General features: G+C 50.2%; 6 protein-coding genes across 6 annotated transcripts; 5 read left to right on the forward strand and 1 right to left on the reverse strand.

Moving 5' to 3' along the window:
• Nucleotides 1–204: 204 nt before the first annotated feature.
• On the reverse strand, nucleotides 205–1982 carry PtrM4_150340 (TyrA, Prephenate dehydrogenase; the record flags this gene model as incomplete). The annotated part of the gene is made up of 5 exons (XM_066110049.1): nucleotides 205–489; nucleotides 542–1287; nucleotides 1345–1456; nucleotides 1510–1570; nucleotides 1897–1982. 5 exons carry the CDS (start codon nucleotides 1980–1982, stop codon nucleotides 205–207), a joined length of 1290 nt encoding a protein of 429 aa, XP_065960032.1.
• Nucleotides 1983–2219: 237 nt separating this feature from the next.
• PtrM4_150350 (RpsK, Ribosomal protein S11) lies at nucleotides 2220–2830 on the forward strand (the record flags this gene model as incomplete). The annotated part of the gene is made up of 4 exons (XM_066110050.1): nucleotides 2220–2288; nucleotides 2344–2448; nucleotides 2502–2586; nucleotides 2634–2830. The coding sequence occupies 4 exons, from the start codon at nucleotides 2220–2222 to the stop codon at nucleotides 2828–2830; spliced, it is 456 nt and encodes a 151-aa protein (XP_065960033.1).
• Nucleotides 2831–4796: 1966 nt separating this feature from the next.
• On the forward strand, nucleotides 4797–6919 carry PtrM4_150360 (SPS1, Serine-threonine protein kinase; the record flags this gene model as incomplete). Its single annotated transcript, XM_066110051.1, has 3 exons — nucleotides 4797–4860; nucleotides 4915–5135; nucleotides 5228–6919. The coding sequence occupies 3 exons, from the start codon at nucleotides 4797–4799 to the stop codon at nucleotides 6917–6919; spliced, it is 1977 nt and encodes a 658-aa protein (XP_065960034.1).
• A 1670-nt stretch (nucleotides 6920–8589) lies between these two features.
• Nucleotides 8590–11420, forward strand: PtrM4_150370 (peptidase; the record flags this gene model as incomplete). The annotated part of the gene is made up of 5 exons (XM_066110052.1): nucleotides 8590–8697; nucleotides 8759–9115; nucleotides 9167–9310; nucleotides 9371–9442; nucleotides 9495–11420. 5 exons carry the CDS (start codon nucleotides 8590–8592, stop codon nucleotides 11418–11420), a joined length of 2607 nt encoding a protein of 868 aa, XP_065960035.1.
• A 941-nt stretch (nucleotides 11421–12361) lies between these two features.
• Nucleotides 12362–13764, forward strand: PtrM4_150380 (GatA, Asp-tRNAAsn-Glu-tRNAGln amidotransferase A subunit and related amidase; the record flags this gene model as incomplete). Its single annotated transcript, XM_066110053.1, has 3 exons — nucleotides 12362–12591; nucleotides 12645–12820; nucleotides 12875–13764. The coding sequence occupies 3 exons, from the start codon at nucleotides 12362–12364 to the stop codon at nucleotides 13762–13764; spliced, it is 1296 nt and encodes a 431-aa protein (XP_065960036.1).
• A 1146-nt stretch (nucleotides 13765–14910) lies between these two features.
• On the forward strand, nucleotides 14911–17463 carry PtrM4_150390 (Dimer-Tnp-hAT domain containing protein; the record flags this gene model as incomplete). The annotated part of the gene is made up of 1 exon (XM_066110054.1): nucleotides 14911–17463. The coding sequence occupies one exon, from the start codon at nucleotides 14911–14913 to the stop codon at nucleotides 17461–17463; it is 2553 nt and encodes an 850-aa protein (XP_065960037.1).
• Nucleotides 17464–18242: the final 779 nt, after the last annotated feature.

Genomic DNA, 18242 nt, shown 5'->3' on the forward strand with positions numbered 1-18242 from the left:
TGCACTACATCATCTCCAGAATAGCGGAATCTGGATAACTTGGTCGGAGAGTACAAATAAACAAGATCCTCTGTGCATTGTGAAATCAATGTATTTCATCATTGAGCGTAATAAGTAATACGGTTCAAAATAGACATGCCGGACTCGACTATCGCATGTGATCCAATTCGCCCGTATACCCTGCTATCCATCATGCATAGCTATTCAAATATCCTGCGTCTTCTGCAGTATAACCTTGATCATCTCGTTTCCCAGCTTGGTCGCCTCAGGAAACCTGGGCTCAAAATATTTCTGTATCTCCTCAAATTTCTCCCGGTAACCGTCGAAATTACCCAGACTGACACGCGAGCTCCAATCTCTAGCGGCAAAGGTAAACTCGAGGTCGTCGGTGCGGAACGTGTTGTCGTCGATGGCTGTTTCGATGGCTTCTTCGAGAAGGGCGGGGTTGCAGAAGAGGTACTCTGTTATGCCGAGCCACATGCGAGATGGCTTGAGGCGTGTTAGCTGAGGCAATTTGATATCTAGGGGGCAGTAAACTGACAGGAGTCGAGCAGATCATGTGGTCGTACGGCACAATACCCAGCTTCCACCAGCAGTCTACCATGGCGAGTAGGCTCAGATGGTTGTTCTTCAGCTTCTTCTCCGGGATCGCGCCTAGAGCGAATCGGTCAAGCAAATCGTCTCGCAAAAGTAGCTTCTTGCCGTCCTTATTGTCACCAAAGACTGCTTTGCGCGCGGTATGCACACGTTCACGTAGTTCGTCTCGCTGTCCAGCAAGCATAAGCTTGAAAAGTTCCGTGACTGACTCCGCATATTGCTTAATCTGCCTCTTCGCATCGGGGTTGAGAATGGCAAGACCAGCGTAGACGTGCCACTTGTTGGAGTAGATTCGGAGCGTGATGTTCATCTTTACGTTCTCGATACCACCCACGTAGCGGGAGCTGTCCCATGGGAACTGGTTGTTGGCAAACCATGCACCACCCATACTGAGGAAGGCAGCGTGTGTAACGGCCTGTGTATCCGCTGTGATGCGATCATGCTGTTCGGCAGAAAGATAGACATGCTTCGAGCCGAGGCAGAACATGACATTCTCGACGAATTGGAAATCTGCATCTGAGGCTCGGTACTTGATCAACACCAATGGCTGCCCTTTCGGATCTATGCCAGGCCCATGCAAAGAGTGGACTGAGACAATGCTGACATCTTTGGGGAGATGTCTCTCGAAAGCCTCCATCTCCGGAGCCTTGCACGATGTCTGACCGCCGACAATGGCGCCAACCTTGGTAGCTGTAGGCAGATGTTGTCAGCTATCACAAAGTCGGGCAGTAGTGACAGAGGCCATACAAGGACCGAAAGCCTTCACGACCGCATCGATGTTCTTCGCCTCAACGCTGTAGATGATGAAGTCGCTGCATCGGGATACGAGATGACCGCTTTGCATGATTTCAACATTGGGCTGGCGCAGTTCAGCATGCATTCTTCATTTGCATATATAAAGTGCTATCCTACAAAGTCCCGGAACTCTTCCACCAGCATATCAAGCTTTTCTGGAAGATCGCAGGCGTTGACCCTTTCAAGTCATCATGTCAGCGTGTCCGATGACGAGTAATCATTCTGTGAGCCACTGGTTAGCAAGGTTCGCGCTAAAAGTTTGAACAATGCGATATGTTTGGTGGAGATCAGAGGTGTAATAATAAAGGTAGCGAGAATTCACATCATGGACAGCAACATGCCCAATTACTACTAACCAAGACGGCAGCAGTGTGGACATGCGCCATACTCGAGCCAAATGCACTCACGGTCATCATGTAAGGGGAAGAAGTTGAGAGAGAACATGACTTACCAGTTGCGAAGCGCGAAGCTCCGAAGCTCTTGCGATGATGCGCGCAGACTCACTTCCATCCAGCTGTGCTCAGACGCCGGGCGTACATCTTTCCCATGTCGCCCATGCCGATAATACCAACGCTCTTGCCGTTTTCCATGATTGCGGTTGTACTACACGCTCTTGTGCGTGGTGTTGAAGGTGTTCAGCCCATGTCGAAGCAATGGAAGATTGAAGTTGTTGCGCGGCCAGAGAAAAGTTAAGTACGAGGGCTTGGCGCGCTAAGGCCGGCGTTACGTTTCTCCCCCACAAGCGAATATCGTCCATCGAAAGTTCGCAACACCGTCGCCTGCATCACGAACCCGCCAGTCACGACAAGTTCGCACATACCGCCAAAATGCCTCCCAAAGCCAAGGTCGCACGCGCTCCCCAGGAGAACATCCAACTCGGACCCCAGGTCCGCGAGGTATGTGGAAATACGATATATAACGGATGAGAATGGAGAATTGACACGGCAACAGGGTGAGCTTGTCTTCGGCGTTGCCCGTATCTTCGCCTCCTTCAACGACACCTTCGTCCACATCACCGATCTTTCCGGCCGCGAAACCATCTCCCGTGTCACCGGTGTAAGTGCAGATACGCCGACTGTATGCGACACAGACATTGACTAGTAATAAAGGGCATGAAGGTCAAGGCCGACCGTGACGAGAGCTCCCCCTACGCCGCTATGTTGGCAGCCCAGGACGTTGCTGCCCGCTGCAAGGGTGAGATTAACCGCAACCAATGGCTGTACGAAAACTAACGCTTGCAGAACTCGGTATCACCGCTCTCCACGTCAAGATCCGAGCCACTGGTGGTAACGGCACCAAGACCCCCGGCCCCGGTGCCCAGTCCGCTCTCCGCGCTCTTGCCCGTGCCGGTATGCGCATCGGACGTATCGAGGATGTTACCCCCACCCCCTCCGACTCTACCCGAAGGAAGGGAGGTCGCCGTGGTCGTCGTCTCTGAGCATGTGCGCAAGTGTTGGCTCAGTGGTGGAATATGGCATGGCATGGTTTGCACGATTTATGGTTTCATGACCACGATCAAATAAAGTCGCGGGGAACGGCGAATCGCCTGGTCTCCATGTTGAACTTGGCTTCTCCTGCGAGATGGTCAAGCAAAATCAACAGAATCCTTTTTAGTTTGAGAAGGCTTCCCGACAATCAAGTGCTTCCTGCTGTGTTGATCAAGAGATGTGTTTATACATTACGATTACGACTTTGTGGTACTCTGTGACGGATGGTGTTAGATGTCGACAACTTGGATGGCGTTGCCTAGTTTTCCTGTATTCCCGTGGGTTTGGGCGGCATTAACCATGATAGTGTTTGGACTCTGGCCTCCCCACACGCGATCCCATAGAAGTGCCCGAATGCCCCGATATGCGACACGCACCACATTCCACCAGAGTCGAGGATTCAGTAGACCGCGTGTCCAGCGCGACTGTATCGACGAGCCTTGCACATAGGCTTCATGAGCCTTGTCCCACCACACTACAGTCTGCCCAGCGCCCCAATGAACATGACCGAAAACATGCAGTTTAGGCTTCACTCGCGTGACCTCGGCCAAGAGGTGCTCGCAGCCCAGCCCCTTTGGTAACGGTAGGTCCAACTGGAATTTTGGCGGTGTGTGTGTGATGAGGATATCTATATCATCAGGTACCGTTTTCGACCAAGCATCGCGCCCTCTCTCATACTGGAACGCATGGACGTTCGTAGGCCCGCACGCGGGTATCTGCGGCGCACCATAGATGCGTATCCGTCTTTGGTGCTGCTCTGCCGCAAGCAACGGCGTGCTCGCATCCACTTCATCCTCATCTCTCGACTCAACCTCAATCGTCAAACTCAGCCTTCGGTGTTGCAAATAGTGCAACCTCTTCCAGTCCAGTCTCCCAGCCCTCTGCTCCTCTGACAGCGACGGTCGCGTCCTCCGATCAAGAAACGTGTCATGATTCCCACTTATGACAACGATTTCCTTATGAGGTAGACTCGCTAACCAGTCAATCTGCTTCTGTATCTCCACCACGCTCCCATCATTCGTCATGTCCCCGGCGTGAATGAGGAGATCCCCTTCCGGCACATTTTCAAGTATAAGATTGTGAGTATCTGATATACAAACTACTCGTACAGGCGGGCGCTGTGGAGGTGGCGGCGCCGAGCGCAGATAGGTGACGAAGTGGTATGTGTGGTAGAGGAGCAGCTTTACGGGAGCGCGGAAGAGCAGGGCGAGGAAAGGTGTGGGGTCGAAGTCTGAGCTGGGACGATGCCAGGGATTGAGGTATGCGAGGGTCATTGCCGGAACAGCGCGCGGCCCTTTGCGACCCGTTGATGTTTGTTTTGTGAGTAGCGGATGGATTGACAGCGCGGGCGCGCAGGGTCCCAGTTCGCGTGGTTGCTTAGCGTGGCTGTGTGGACGGGGCCGCGGCTTTCGCCCAGGCAGATTCCGGATGCCTCCTCCTTTTCAGATATTATTCCTTGAGGTCAACTTCTCAGCCACGATTGATGGTATCACCCAGCGTCATGTTTCAGTTCATGAGAAGGCAAATTTACTGGGCCCGGGATTTTACGGTATTGATTGGGTGATTGGGCCTGCTGGGAGAGACTTCAGCTTGAAGTCATGGGGGGCAGTGTTCGACAACTTATGGATCAGGCTCCACGTCTGCATGGCAAGGTAGCTTATTTCGATGTAGCCTCGCTGCGTACAATGCATATATATGAGTGTCGGGCCGCTTTCTTCTTCTTTTTGGGTGTAGTTTTCGTACGGCTTTTCCTTCTCACTTCACTGGGCTGAGCTAAGTGCCTTACAATTACTTTGGATACTATACGTTCTATACCTTGTACGACAGGCATTAGTTTGTCTGAAAGACACTTGGTTTACTCAGTACTATTTCTTCGGCTTTTCCAGCTTTTCTTCTCTACACAACCAGTCTGCAAACATGGCTGAGCTAGCTATTGGGAGTATATCGTTCTTCTTCCAAGTGTTCGCGGGATGCATACAAGGTGCGTGTACTTGATTAGATATCATCCAAGCACAAGCTGACAGTCTCGAAAAAGGCTACGAACTTATTGCTGATGCCTGTCATCTGCAAAAGGACTGCCAGGCTCTTCTCGTCAACTTCAAAATCGAGCAACAACGACTACTCAACTGGGCGAGAACCGTGGGGTTAGACTACCGCGACGATAATCTAGTCTTGAACCACATGTCCAGGGGATTGATGATCAACATTGTCAAGCGTCAAGGTTGGGGAGAATCTTGTAGTATTGGGACTATGGGAGTGAGAGACTATATACGAATGCCAAGGCGCTAGCCGCAGGGACCAGGTAATCACGTGGGTTCACCTCACCACTGACAAACATCATGGAGCAGCAGCAGAAGCTTCTTTTCTCATTTGGTCGGATGAACAAAAAGTACGAGAAGCTCTCAGATCCCCTTCTGGTGGAGGAGGCTCAGGAGTTTGTCCTGCGAAACTCTGATATGCTCATTGAAAATGGGACGAATGGTTCCCAGGATAAGGATGGTAAGTTTGTGAGATTTCCACCACCGGAGGAGCTTGTCAGGATGTCCGTCCAATTTGTGCAGAAGTTCAGAGAAGTGCCAAAAAGACTCAAATGGGCCACATTCGACCAGAAAAAGATGGAATTTCTGGTCTCCAAACTGGCTAATTTGAACGACAAAATGCACGAGGCTCTCGACAAGGCGCAAACAGACCGTCTGATCGAAATGCAGCAACGTGCAAACGATCAGTTAGTCCTGTTGAACAGGAAAATGTCGCTCATGGTGCAGATCTACCAGTCCCAGCAAACAGCAGGACAGACTGATTTACGAAGGATATACACTCTGACAGACATGGAAGACTCCGAGTACAACGGTCTAGCAGACAGTGGCGCCATCACTGCCCACGGTGCAGCACACCAACCCCTTGCAGCCCTGGCTCAACAAAACTTCATCCACCTTGCTATAGAAGACTCTCAAATAGATCTCACGGCAAGCTACGCCCAAAAGATCAATATGCCCGATCTACCCAAAGATATCCACGACACCCAGCTTTCCTTCGATGATATCCACCCCAAGCACGGCGACGAGTTCCCTGAGGACATTGAAGAAGGCTCCCGCACCGAAGCCTTCTACCACAAAACCCCTGTTTGGATCGAATGGAAAACCGTTGAAACATTCGGGCCCCGACGAGATCACTCCACCATGGAAGCCAAAATCCACGCTCGCGTCAAGAAACTCGCCGCTCTTCTCAGCAAAAATAACCGCACCGTACGCTTCCGCGCCCCTTTTTGCCGCGGCTACTTCATCGACACGGACGAAAGCCGGTTCGGCCTCGTCTTCGAGAAACCCGCGTCAATCTCGCCAACCACAGAACCTACATCTCTACATACACTGCTTACAAAACCCGACGTGGACGTGCCATCCTTGACCTCCCGTATAACGCTCATGCGCCTCCTCGCCGAAACAGTCGAGCGCTTACACGCCGTAGACTGGCTTCACAAGGGTCTCCGCTCCGCTAATATCCTCCTGTTCCCGCATAACAACCCGACAGGTGAGATGAACTACACCGACCCCTTCATCAGCGGTTTCGACTACTCCCGCCCCGCTACAAACGACGAGCTGTCGGAAACACCATCCGACGATCTGGCTGGCGATTTATACCGCCACCCGTCCGTGCAATCTCGCCACAACCGCGAAGATGCCGGCGGTCGCGAATCCTACAAAAAGTCATTTGATCTCTACTCCCTTGGTATAGTGCTGCTCGAAATCGCGTATTGGAAACCGATCGATGTGATTCTGGGTATCGATCTGGATGAGGCGGTGCCGAGGGATACTAGACATGTGCAGAGGAGGTTGCTGAACGGGGAACCGAGGCATTTGGGATGGGTGAGGAGTTTTGTGGGGGATACGGTGGAGGCGGTTGTGAGGGCTTGTTTGAGTGGACCGGAGGCGTTTGGGCTTGATAAGGGTGCGGACGAGAAGAGGGAGGTTGTCGCTGCTATGTTGCAGAGGGAGTTTGGGGAGAGGGTTGTGGGGAGGTTTGCGGGGATGAAGGGATTGTGAGGTTGGAGATGGGGATTGTTTTCTTCTTCTCCTAATAGATGTTGTTGTGTAGTTAAGACTCTTACGTAGAGCGATCTTGGGATTTCTCTATAGAACACTGCTTGAAAACGCTGCTAGCTAGCTGTAATGAGGTAGAAAAATGATTTATCGGGTGATTCCACGCGCATCTTGGATATGGAAAAGTTGCTGAATGCCTCAGACACGCATGATCATGTGGAAATGCTCGAGAAAAGTGTTGTAGATGGTGGTATTGACTAAAACGATCAGGGGATTGAGTATCTAGACAGGAAGTATCTAATTCACCCCCACAGTTGGTCGGCAATCGAAGATCTGTGCTTTTGAGACTTGGGCCATCTTACTCGGTCTTACTCGAATGCGTGCGTGCATTTCCGGCTGAACCTTACTTGAAAAAGAAGGAGCTCAGTATATATAGGATCGTTGGTCAGATAGAATTAGCACCGAGAGCGCATGCTGGCCCGTTGACGGCGGTAATACCGGGTAGTGCAAATCTTTGGTCGCTTATGAGAATCGATGGTGAACGTCATGGAAGATTCGTCTTCCAAGACTTCAATACCCAGGTGTCTTTGGCAATGCATGTATCCTTCTCCATTATGTAGATTTCTACCTACTCAGTCACAGTTAGTCCTTTCTTCGTCCAGACATGTCTGCAGTGAAAATGCTATCGCACTAGCACATACCCATTAGAGTCTGATGGCACGCAGTATAGGAATCATCCACCGGCAACAATAGTGGCTTGAAAACAAGAATTGGATTAATATCAAAAATACGAGGTGTGGTGTTGCTTTCCTACGACAGAAAGGGTCTGGACTTATGCCGATGGACCCTGCCGATCTGACTCTTCCAGACTTCCCGGATTGAGTCTCTCGGGCACTGCGCACATAGATACCGCCGGGAACGAAGCATACCAAGAAACTCTTATCGCCGTCACTACCTAGGTAGTTAGTGCTTGACCGGAGCGGGCCCTGCGCACATCCCGAGTTTAATCCCGAGGAGCAATAGATATGCGGTGAGTCGAAGGACAAACAACAACTTCTAGGCTTTTGTTAAGGGATATGCTCATAATTAAACCTATCTCAAAAGACTTGCCTTTTACGGATTAACACAAAATTATATCGCAAATAAACTCTCATACCACTCATATCTCAGAGCAAAGAGCTAACACTCCTTGAGCTCCTAAACTCGTACGGTACGCTCCCGGGAGATATACTACAGGGGCGGTCCAGCAGACCCCGGCACACGGGTGGGCATAGGTTAGTGTACATTGATGTCAACCCGGAAATATAAAATCTCCGGGGTGATCTGCATAAGTATTGATACAGTGTACCATGAACCTTTCTCATTCTGTCGCGACAATCTGGAAGCAACGACATACGCTCTACCGCTACCTTCAACCACCACGCACATGCAGATTTCAAGGGATACACTATGAATCAATATGCAAGCGATGCGCATTGGGCAACTTCCCGCTTCTACGCGGATGTCAGCGTCAGCATACTCTCATGGTTGTACCGGCTCGGCGCCGTGATAGAACCGAAAGGAGGTATCTCAGAGACATACAGCGGTTGCACCCCCAACCTTTACTCTGCCTCCCCTCACCGTTTTCAAGACATTCGTTTATCAAAATCGCTTGCATTTGCAAGCACTTGAAGATGTTTGTCAAATACTTGGTATCCGTTCTCCTTGTCAGTGTTGTGGCAGCAAGGAGACCCGAATCGGTCGTTCCATTATCCCACATTGTCGAATTCGAGCCCGGCGCCGTACGTTCATTCTACTAACATTAACAAGCTTCGACTTTTCCTTTTGCTAAATCAGCTCTAGAACCGTGAAGCAATCCTAAGTGATGTCCGAACTAAGGTCACAAGGGAATTCAACTCTGAGTTGTTACAAGGAGTCACTCTTCAATTCGCCAACGAGGCTCATGAAAAGGCACAGCTAGCTCGACTCTCGTCCATATCTTCTGTCAAGAATATTTGGTCAAACAAGATAGTTCCTCCATCTGACAGCAGAGTTACATGGACAGGGCCACCAGGCTCGGCAGACATTCAGTCCAACCAGGCGACTAAGCGGTTTAGCAAGAATGAAAAGTATTCGCCCCATGTCATGACACAAATCGACAAGCTGCACGCCAAGAACATCACCGGAAAAGATGTGAAGATTGCTATCATAGACAGTGGTGTATGTGCCAATATCCGCTCACCAGGTGAACAATACTGACTCAAAATCAAGATCGATTACACGCTCGATGCTCTTGGTGGATGCTTAGGCCACAACTGCTTGGTCGCTGGAGGATACGACTTTGTTGGTGACAAGTTCAACGCAGATGGAGATAGTGTTCCCGTCCCCGACAATGACCCTATGGACAACTGTAACGTAAGTACTCACTGATAACACATGCACGTATAGAATATCCACTAATCCATGACTGTACAGGGACACGGAACTCACATTGCTGGCATTATTTCTGCCCGGAAAAACAAATATGGCTTTATTGGAGTTGCTCCTGTACGATACCTCCCCATACGTGAATGTGAGACAGTTTTCTGACTACTGATAGGGTGCTAAACTATATGCTTACCGCGTGTTTGGTTGCAACGGGACAGTTTCAGATGATGTCCTTGTGTCTGCTCTCCTGCGGGCCCATGCTGATGGAGCAAACATCATCACTCTCTCACTCGGATCACCTGGTGGTTGGAGCGAATGGGGAACGCCTGTCGTTCTCTCTCGCATGGTAGAGCAGGGCATCGTCGTCACAGCTGCCGCCGGCAACGATGCTAACAATGGATTATTTTCCCAAGGCGACGTGGCCAGTGGTAATAATGTTGCTTCTATTGCTTCGTTTGTCAACACTATCGAGCCTTGGCTGCAGTCCCGCTCTCGGTACGCCATCGACCACGGCCAAGAACAGGATTTTGTGTACGCACTCGCCATTCCTCAAAATTGGGGAGGCGTCAAGCTGCCTCTGTGGACTCCATCTTTCGACACTAGTTCAGTTAATATGGGATGCGATCCGTTTCCAGATAATACGCCCGATTTGTCTGGAAAAATTGTGCTGATGCGGCGTGGCGATTGTAAATCCACTCGCTTCCTTGATAAGGCAAAGAACGCTGCTGCCAAGGGTGCCAAGTACCTCATGTTCTATAACGACGTACCAGGAGCAATTTTCCTTGACCTCAGTGAAGTCCAAAACATATCGAGTGTTGGTATGGTTGAACCCGGCGTCGGTGAGCAGTGGACGAGAGATCTGGCTGCGGGGAAAACCATCACGCTCCACATGTCCGATCCTAGAGCTGGCCCGATCAATCTTGCGGAGACCCCAAACACGTGGAATGGAGGTGCTGTGAGCGACTTCAGTTCGTGGGGTCCTACCTACGACCTCGACTTCAAACCACAGTTCGGCGCGCCCGGAGAAAATATCCTCTCGACTTACCCCACTGCTCTGGGTTCCTATGCTAGTATGAGTGGAACTTCCATGTCCTGCCCAATGGCTGCCGGGATCTACGCTCTCCTCATCGAAGCCCGGGGCACATCCGACCCTTTGGTTCTACGAAACTTTCTTGCTGCTACATCGAAGCCGGCGCTGTTCAACAGGAACAAAATTCTTGGGTCTTCGTTGGCTCCAGTCGCGCAACAGGGGGCTGGTTTACTGCAAGCGTATGATGCCGCTTATGTAGTCACAGCTCTGAGCGAACCTAGTCTCGCTTTCAACGATACTGCTCGTCTTGTTGACAAACACTTTACCATTTCAAACACTGGACACAAAGCCATCACTTACCAGCTGGATGTGGTTAACGCAGCCACTGCATACACCTTTTCAACCACGACTAGTCCCGATCCATTCCCCAAAACCGCGAAAGTCGATGATGCTCATGCTACCGTGCATTTGAGCACATACAAGACCACCGTTCCTGCTGGTGGTAAATGTAGCGTTACTGTCAAAGTAACCCCCCCACTAGCCCACGCCGCGAATCTTCCAGTCTACGGTGGCTACATCCGCCTCAATGCTTCCAATGGTGAGAGGTTATCTTTACCTTATCAGGGCGTCGCAGCGGACATGAGTTCTCTCGTGGTGTTGAACAGCACAGTGTCCCTCAAGCGCTCTCTCCCGTCCAACGAGAACGTTCCCATCAGTCCGAATAACTCGACATTCGTGCTGACTCGACATGTTAATGATACCTCAAACGACAACGACGAGGCTCCCTTTTTGACCTACCAACTCAATTTTGGTTCCCCGCTTGTTCATGTTGAGATCATCTCTGTTGGCAACCACTCATGCAATCTCGGCGATGTAAAATATTATCCAATTGATCACTACGAACGTACAGAATCGACGCTCTTGTGGTTTGGACAACTCAAAGATAATTCTTCTGTACCGGCTGGGACTTACAAGATGCGTGTTCGCGCGATGCACCTGTTTACTACGCCTAAAGATAACAAGTATGATATTGTTGACACCGTACCTTTTACGATCAAGTATCGGTAGGTTCTGAACGTCAATCTAGACAGCATTTTTAGCGTGTGTAGGCTCTCTCAATCGGTTTTCTCCATGTATACAATTCGGTAGTTGGCAATTGAATAATATCTGAGGCTTTGCCGCCTCTACCATGGCCTTTGTGCTCATCAAGTCGGACCTCTGTTGACTTGAAATGCCATTCTATTCTAAGCTGGAATCTTATCAAATTATGGCTTTGCTACGAGGTTTTTTGAAACTATAGTCCGCCGTTCATTCTCAGCCCTAGATCTCCCTGCTTAGTCTAACTTTGAAACGACACACCTGATGCTAACACCATGAGATGTGTCGCCTTTTCTCCCGACCACAAATATATCCCGCGTCCTTCTCTATCAAAATGTTTCGTTTTAGAACAGTCTCGGTACAATACCCTGTGGCGGTTGACAGTCTTTCTCATCTTTCTCTAGTGCCCTGCGGTGAGCATTTTGCACTAATCACCTACAGCACGTACTGGGTAACATGCCACGAAATTCGCTAGAGCTCATCTGAATTTTCAAAGTCTCCATCTGTTACCATTACCAACGTGACAACAATGTAGAACACAGATTGTGTGGGCTGACATTGACGCAGTCGTAGATTACGGTGCTAGTATGAGTCATGCAATGCGGCGATCAACCCGTCGCATGACGTCGGCACAATTTTTTGTTCCGCTCGCGAACCACGCACTTCTAGCTCGCGACAACGCGCCGGCGATGTCTTCCACGGTTGTGAGGAGGTTAGGTCGTGTAACGCAAGAACAACTTGACAATTTATCAAACTTACAGCATCTAAATGTATTCAATTCCCGACTCGCCCAGTCGGCCTTGCCGCCCGTCAATACAGAAAGGCGACCTGGGCACGAGCTGTCTGGATTCATGGTTGCGGTAAAGGATAATATATGCACCAAAGATTTCAAAACTACGGCGTCGTCTGCGATGCTGAATGACTTTACTAGCCCGTACGATGCAACGGTAGTCAGGCTGCTCAAAGAGGCAGGTGTAGTGATTGTGGGCAAGACCAATATGGACGAGTTCGGCATGGGGTCGCACTCGACAAACTCGCATTTTGGCCCGGTGAAGATGGTCAAGCCGTCGGGCGAAGAATTTAGCGCAGGAGGGAGTTCAGGCGGAAGTGCAGTGGCCGTTGCAAGTGACCAGGTTTGGGCGTGAGTTTTCTGTGTGGCTCAAGCTCGCGAGATACATGTACTGACAAGTCCAGAGCGCTGGGCACCGATACTGGAGGCTCCGTAAGACTCCCTGCTGCATACACGGGCGTATTTGGATTCAAGCCGAGTTACGGGCTACTTTCCAGATGGGGCGTCATTGCTTATGCAAACTCCCTTGATACTGTCGGCATCATTGGGCAGAATACTGTAGCTGTGAAGCACATATTCAGTCAGTATCTGGCCATGATTCATGGATATACCTCATAGCTGACCTGAGAAATAGGTGCCCTTAATGTCGAGGATGTGAATGACCCAACTTCCTTGCCCACCGCATTGCGCATTAACAAGCGGATACGGGGAATGGCTGCGAGTCTCAGGATCGGAGTCCCTCTTGACTACAACATCGATACCCTACAGCCCGAAGTAAAAGAACTTTGGCTTCGTACCCTGAGGGGAATGTGGAAGTACGGTCATACACTACATCCCATCCGACTACCGACGACACAACAAGCTCTATCGGCCTATTATGTACTGGCGCCAGCCGAAGCCTCGAGCAATCTCGCAAAGTACGACGGCGTCCGTTTCGGCAGCAGAGCAGCAGGCACCGACGGGACGAGTGACAGTGTCCTTTTTGCCAAAACCCGCGGCCAGGGTTTTGGCCCAGAAGTCCAGCGCCGCATTCTTCTCGGCACGTTTTCGCTGAGTGCCCAAGCAATCGACAACTACTTCATCCAAGCACAAAAGGTCCGCAGGCTGGTGCAGCAGGACTTTAACCGCGTCTTTAGGACGCAAAACCCTCTCTTCGACACGCAGGATGATTGGGATGAGAGTGACAAAGTCGATGTCATCATATGCCCCACAGCACCCTCTACGGCACCACCGCTATCAGAGGCTGAAACTCAAGACCCCATACAATCGTATACCAATGATGTCTTCACCGTTCCAGCAAGTCTTGCAGGACTCCCCGCCATGACTGTACCGATACAAGATAAAGACGGAAAGGAAGACCCAATTGGTTTACAAATCATTGGCCAGTATGGAGACGACGAGCAAGTTTTCCGCGCTGCGGATACCATTGATCGAGTCAAGCAGTATTATATGCAAAAGGAGTCACCTGCTACTTCACCCGCTACATCAGTCTTCTCAAACTTAGCCAGCTATTTCAGAGGCTGAAGAAATGGCTGTGATTGACAGACTGAGGGCACGTGCATTACAACAGAGGAAATCCGACAGAATGACCGGGTAAAGTAACCAAAGCGTTACGGTGTAGAGAACTACGGGCTCCAGCGAACTAGCTCTCTTCTACAGACAAAGCGGTCAAAGCAGCAGGGCATCAGCGAGATGCGATGTTTGGTCGAAGATTGTGCGTATATGTAGATATTACCATCTGTATAATATTAAGCCCGTTACTTGCTGCACTAAAGGTGCCCAACACATGGATCCAGAATCTCCAACCTTTTGTCAACCTTTTCTTTGACATCACACAACTTGCATTTCAAGCAATCCATGTAGATATACTGTGAGCGCTAAACAACCATGTCATCTTTTCCGTAATCTGCTCAATTAATCGCATCTTACCTTTACAACCGCCAAGACCACCACCACTTTCACTCACAAACATCACTCGAGCGATCTTTTCAGTATCTTTCTTGGATCAAAATGTGGGATTATGTATTGCTACTCTCGTAGAGAACAACTTGAAGCAAGCAAGCAATTCTATCCCAGCACTTTAATCATCTTTGATGAACTGTAACCAATCCTTTCCCCATATAAAGCTTGTACAATTCCCAGCCCCTAGTAGATCCTCCCCTCCAAAAAGAACAAGCGTGTTGTCTTTCTCCCCATTTATCGTTTAGATCGTTCATGGAGAGATGGTTGGCGTCCTCGTTGGCAGACTTGTCATTAAGCAAACGCGTTTGAATAGTTTGTTTGATTTGCTTGACTATAAGCAAATTAAACAAACCAAACGCTGCCTATAGAAATATACAAACAAATCAAACGTACGATCGAAATTTGTTTAGTTTGTTTGACTGTTTGACTAATATTACATAGCGAGCTGTTCTATAGATGATGTCCTAAGGTGCTTTAAGATCGACTTTAATGATGTTTTTGAGATAGCGGAGGTAGCAATTTCGCGATAGTTTTCTTGTGTTGCATCTAGCTTAGTCATCATATAACTACACGAGCGTCGCTAGCCGTCGATGACCGCTATCTTATATCCCATCTCCCATCTTCTATATCGCTGTTAGCCATCTTTTGCAGCTACACTACCGTCTCTACAGCACGTTTTAGTGTTTCTCGTTGCCCAACACGCCGAAAATGCCGCTTCGTAACCTAAAACGCGCCGCCGAGGGCACCCCCGGCCCCCACGGCCCCCACAAGCGCGCCAAAACAGCTAAAGGCAGTGCATCGCAGCCTATCCTGATGGACGATTCGCAGCCTGAGCTGTCTATCCGCACCTCGCCACGTAAAGCCCTAGCTGCTGCAGCAAGCCAGGCCACCGAAGACGCGCCGTTCGAGTCGCAGTTGCGCGACGCTATACCAGAAGCTACTATACAACCGCCGGCCGAGGGTAGTAGGGCTGCTACGGAGGCTACAAGTGAGGCTATCGAAGGCGGGGATGATACTGGCTTTGATGACGAGTTTACGGACAACTTTGACGGCATTGATTGGAAGCGTTTACCGCGTTTTACGAAGCCGCTGCGTACGTTGAAGCGCAACAAAAGTTGGGTATATCAGTACGGTTACCGCGTTGCCTCTCTCCGTGAGCCTCATCGTACGTTCTTTGTTTGCAAATACTGCCATCATCGTAAGATCTTTTGCGCCTATCCAGAGGTTACAAAGTCGACCAGTAACGCTATCAACCACCTCGCGCAGAAGCTACTTGGCCACGGCTACGATCGCAAGGGCAAACTGGATTCGATTACACTACCGCGAGGCCAAACGACGCTTAAGATGATGACCGAGGGCGGTGTCGATGTACCTCAAGGCGTCGCTAACGAGCTCGGAAACTTCGACGTACAGCGCTTTCGATACGCCGCTGTTACGTGGCTTGTCGACAATAACCACCCTCTCCGCGAGTTCGAAACGCCTGCGTTTAGGCAGATGATAGAGTTTGCCAACCCGGAGGCAGCTGACGCGCTGTGGGTAAGTCACAACAGTGTAGCTAGCTTCGTGATGAGGCTGTATCGCTATATGGAGCCGCAGGTTGTTCAGATGCTCTCGTCGGCTATTAGTAAAATCCATATAAGCTTCGATGGCTGGACGACAAAAGGCGGCAAGCGCGGCTTCTTTGGAGTTGTTGCTCATTTTGCTGACGCCGACGGCACTATCAGGGACCTACCTATCGCGCTGCCTCAGCTTACGGGCGCCCACACGGGCGAGAGGATAGCTGAAGTTGTTGGCAATATAATCGATGTCTTCGGTATAACACGTAGCCAGCTTGGGTACTTTGTGCTCGACAACGCGTACGCTAACGACACCGCCGTCACCAAACTCGCCCAACGCTTTGAATTTACAGCAAGCCATCACCGCCTCCGCTGCGGCCCTCACACACTTAACTTAGTCGGACAGATGATTATCTTCGGCTTTGATAAGGACGCGTACGATAATGATCAGGACGAGCACAAAACAGAGGCAGCCTACCTACAAGAATGGCGGCAGCAAGGTCCGCTTGGTGTACTAATCGATATCATCAACTACATCCAAACACCGCAACAACACGATCTTTTTGCCGATTGCCAGCGCCGTGTTAACGCTAAGGCTCCCGACCAAAAGCAGGAAATACTCGAGCCGGTAAAGCCAGTCGTCACGCGCTGGAACAGCTTTCACGACACCTTTGTACGCGCCGCAAAACTCCATAACGCCGTTGATGAGTACGCCCAAAGCCACATCGAAAGGACGATGGGCGCCGACGCGTACGCGCGTAGCCGTAACAATAAGCTCACTAAAGTACCAGCTTGGATGAGATCTAATGGGCTTACGGCTGACGATTGGGCGGTAATAACCCAGTATATATCAGTGTTGGAGCCGCTAAAGGAGGCGACAAAACGGCTTGAAGCTCGCGGTAAAGCTGGCCGTTTCGGCGCGATATACGAGGTTATACCTGTCTTCGAAGCTGTACTTGCCGTGTACGAGCAGCTACTTAAAAACCACGAAAGCGTCGACTATAATGCCAATAGCGCGCCAGAAGATCACCTTCCTATCAACCTACGCGCAGCTTGGGCAAAGCTTAACGCGTATTACACTAAGCTCGACGAATCACCCGCATACTTTGCCGCTACCTGCCTCCACCCATACTACAAGAACTACTGTGAGAACAGCTGGCGCGACAAACCGAGCTGGCTTGAGGCAAACAACGCTGGGTTGAAACAACTTTGGGCGTTCTATAAGCCGCAAATACAGCGCCAAAGTCGCCCACCAGTGCGGCTCTCAAGCGGTATCAACGACGCCATCAACGCGCTCGTTAATGCGGAGCCTTATGGCATTGTTGAGGTGACAGAGATGGATGAGCTGGAGCGTTGGCGACGGTTTGAACTCCGCTGGACGCAGGAGCAGTTCGAACAAGGTAGTAATCCTGTTAGCTATTGGATAAGCCTACGCCCAAAGTATCCTAACCTAGCGCGTATGGCGATCGATATATTAACAATACCAGCCTCAAGTTGTGAGTGCGAGCGGCTGTTCAGCGAGCTCGGTGATTTATTAGAGCCAAGGCGACGCAAAATTGGGTCACAACTGCTTGCAGCAATACAGTGTATACGAAGCTGGCGCGACGCTGGCTTTAAGCCTCCATCTGATTACAACTCAGGCGATGTAACTGACGCTGAGGTAGCTGCAATATACGAAATATGCAAGTGGGACAGCGAAGCTTAGTAATATATACGATATACGATTAGATCAGCACCTAAACAGTATCAAATCTATCAAACTTTCAAACAAACGGCCTCCTAAAACACTATCAAACTAAACAACTCAAATACAATCTTAAGTTTTGTACAAACAAATCAAATCAGCGTCCAAAGTTTGTTTGATTTGCTTAATGACAAGTCTGCTCGTTGGTGGGAAAGCAAGGGGTTCACATCTCAAGTTCGAGATGCGATGTGGGATGGGATGAAGGGTTGTGTTGCCGAGTTCATTGCTTAGTGCTATAGGATGGTGGTTAGCCAAAGTTCATCTCAAACAGTCGTCCTAAAGGTAACTTACGGAGCAAGATCCGCATCCGCAGCTGGTGCAGTCACCAGCGCACTTGCAAGTGGAGCAGTTGCTACAAACACCACCAGTCAGCATAATCATCCAGCAAACAGGAAAGAGTGATCCGGTCGAATGAGATGGCATGTAGTGTGTCCATCACGGTGCTAACCGCTAGTCCCATTGCAGGAACGACGACACCACTCCAACGCCTCCGGCTGTCGGAAAGGGAGAAGGCACATACCAGGGAGCCATTTTGATTGGTTGGTTTGGTTGGTTGGTGGGTTTGGTTGGTGGATGTAGTAGATAGTGTGTGTGAAGTGAGTTGCGATGGTGGACATCAAGGTGCGAACAGATACACCTATATATACCCTTCTTTGCCCACTCCCACGTCCAAAGTCCTTTCGCCCCAACCATCCCTCGCGCTGTGTCATGCGGCCGCAAGTGTGCGGCTGGCGCGGTGG

This window comes from Pyrenophora tritici-repentis, chromosome 9 (assembly GCF_003171515.1).
Source record: "Pyrenophora tritici-repentis strain M4 chromosome 9, whole genome shotgun sequence".
Taxonomy (NCBI): Eukaryota; Fungi; Ascomycota; class Dothideomycetes; order Pleosporales; family Pleosporaceae; genus Pyrenophora; species Pyrenophora tritici-repentis.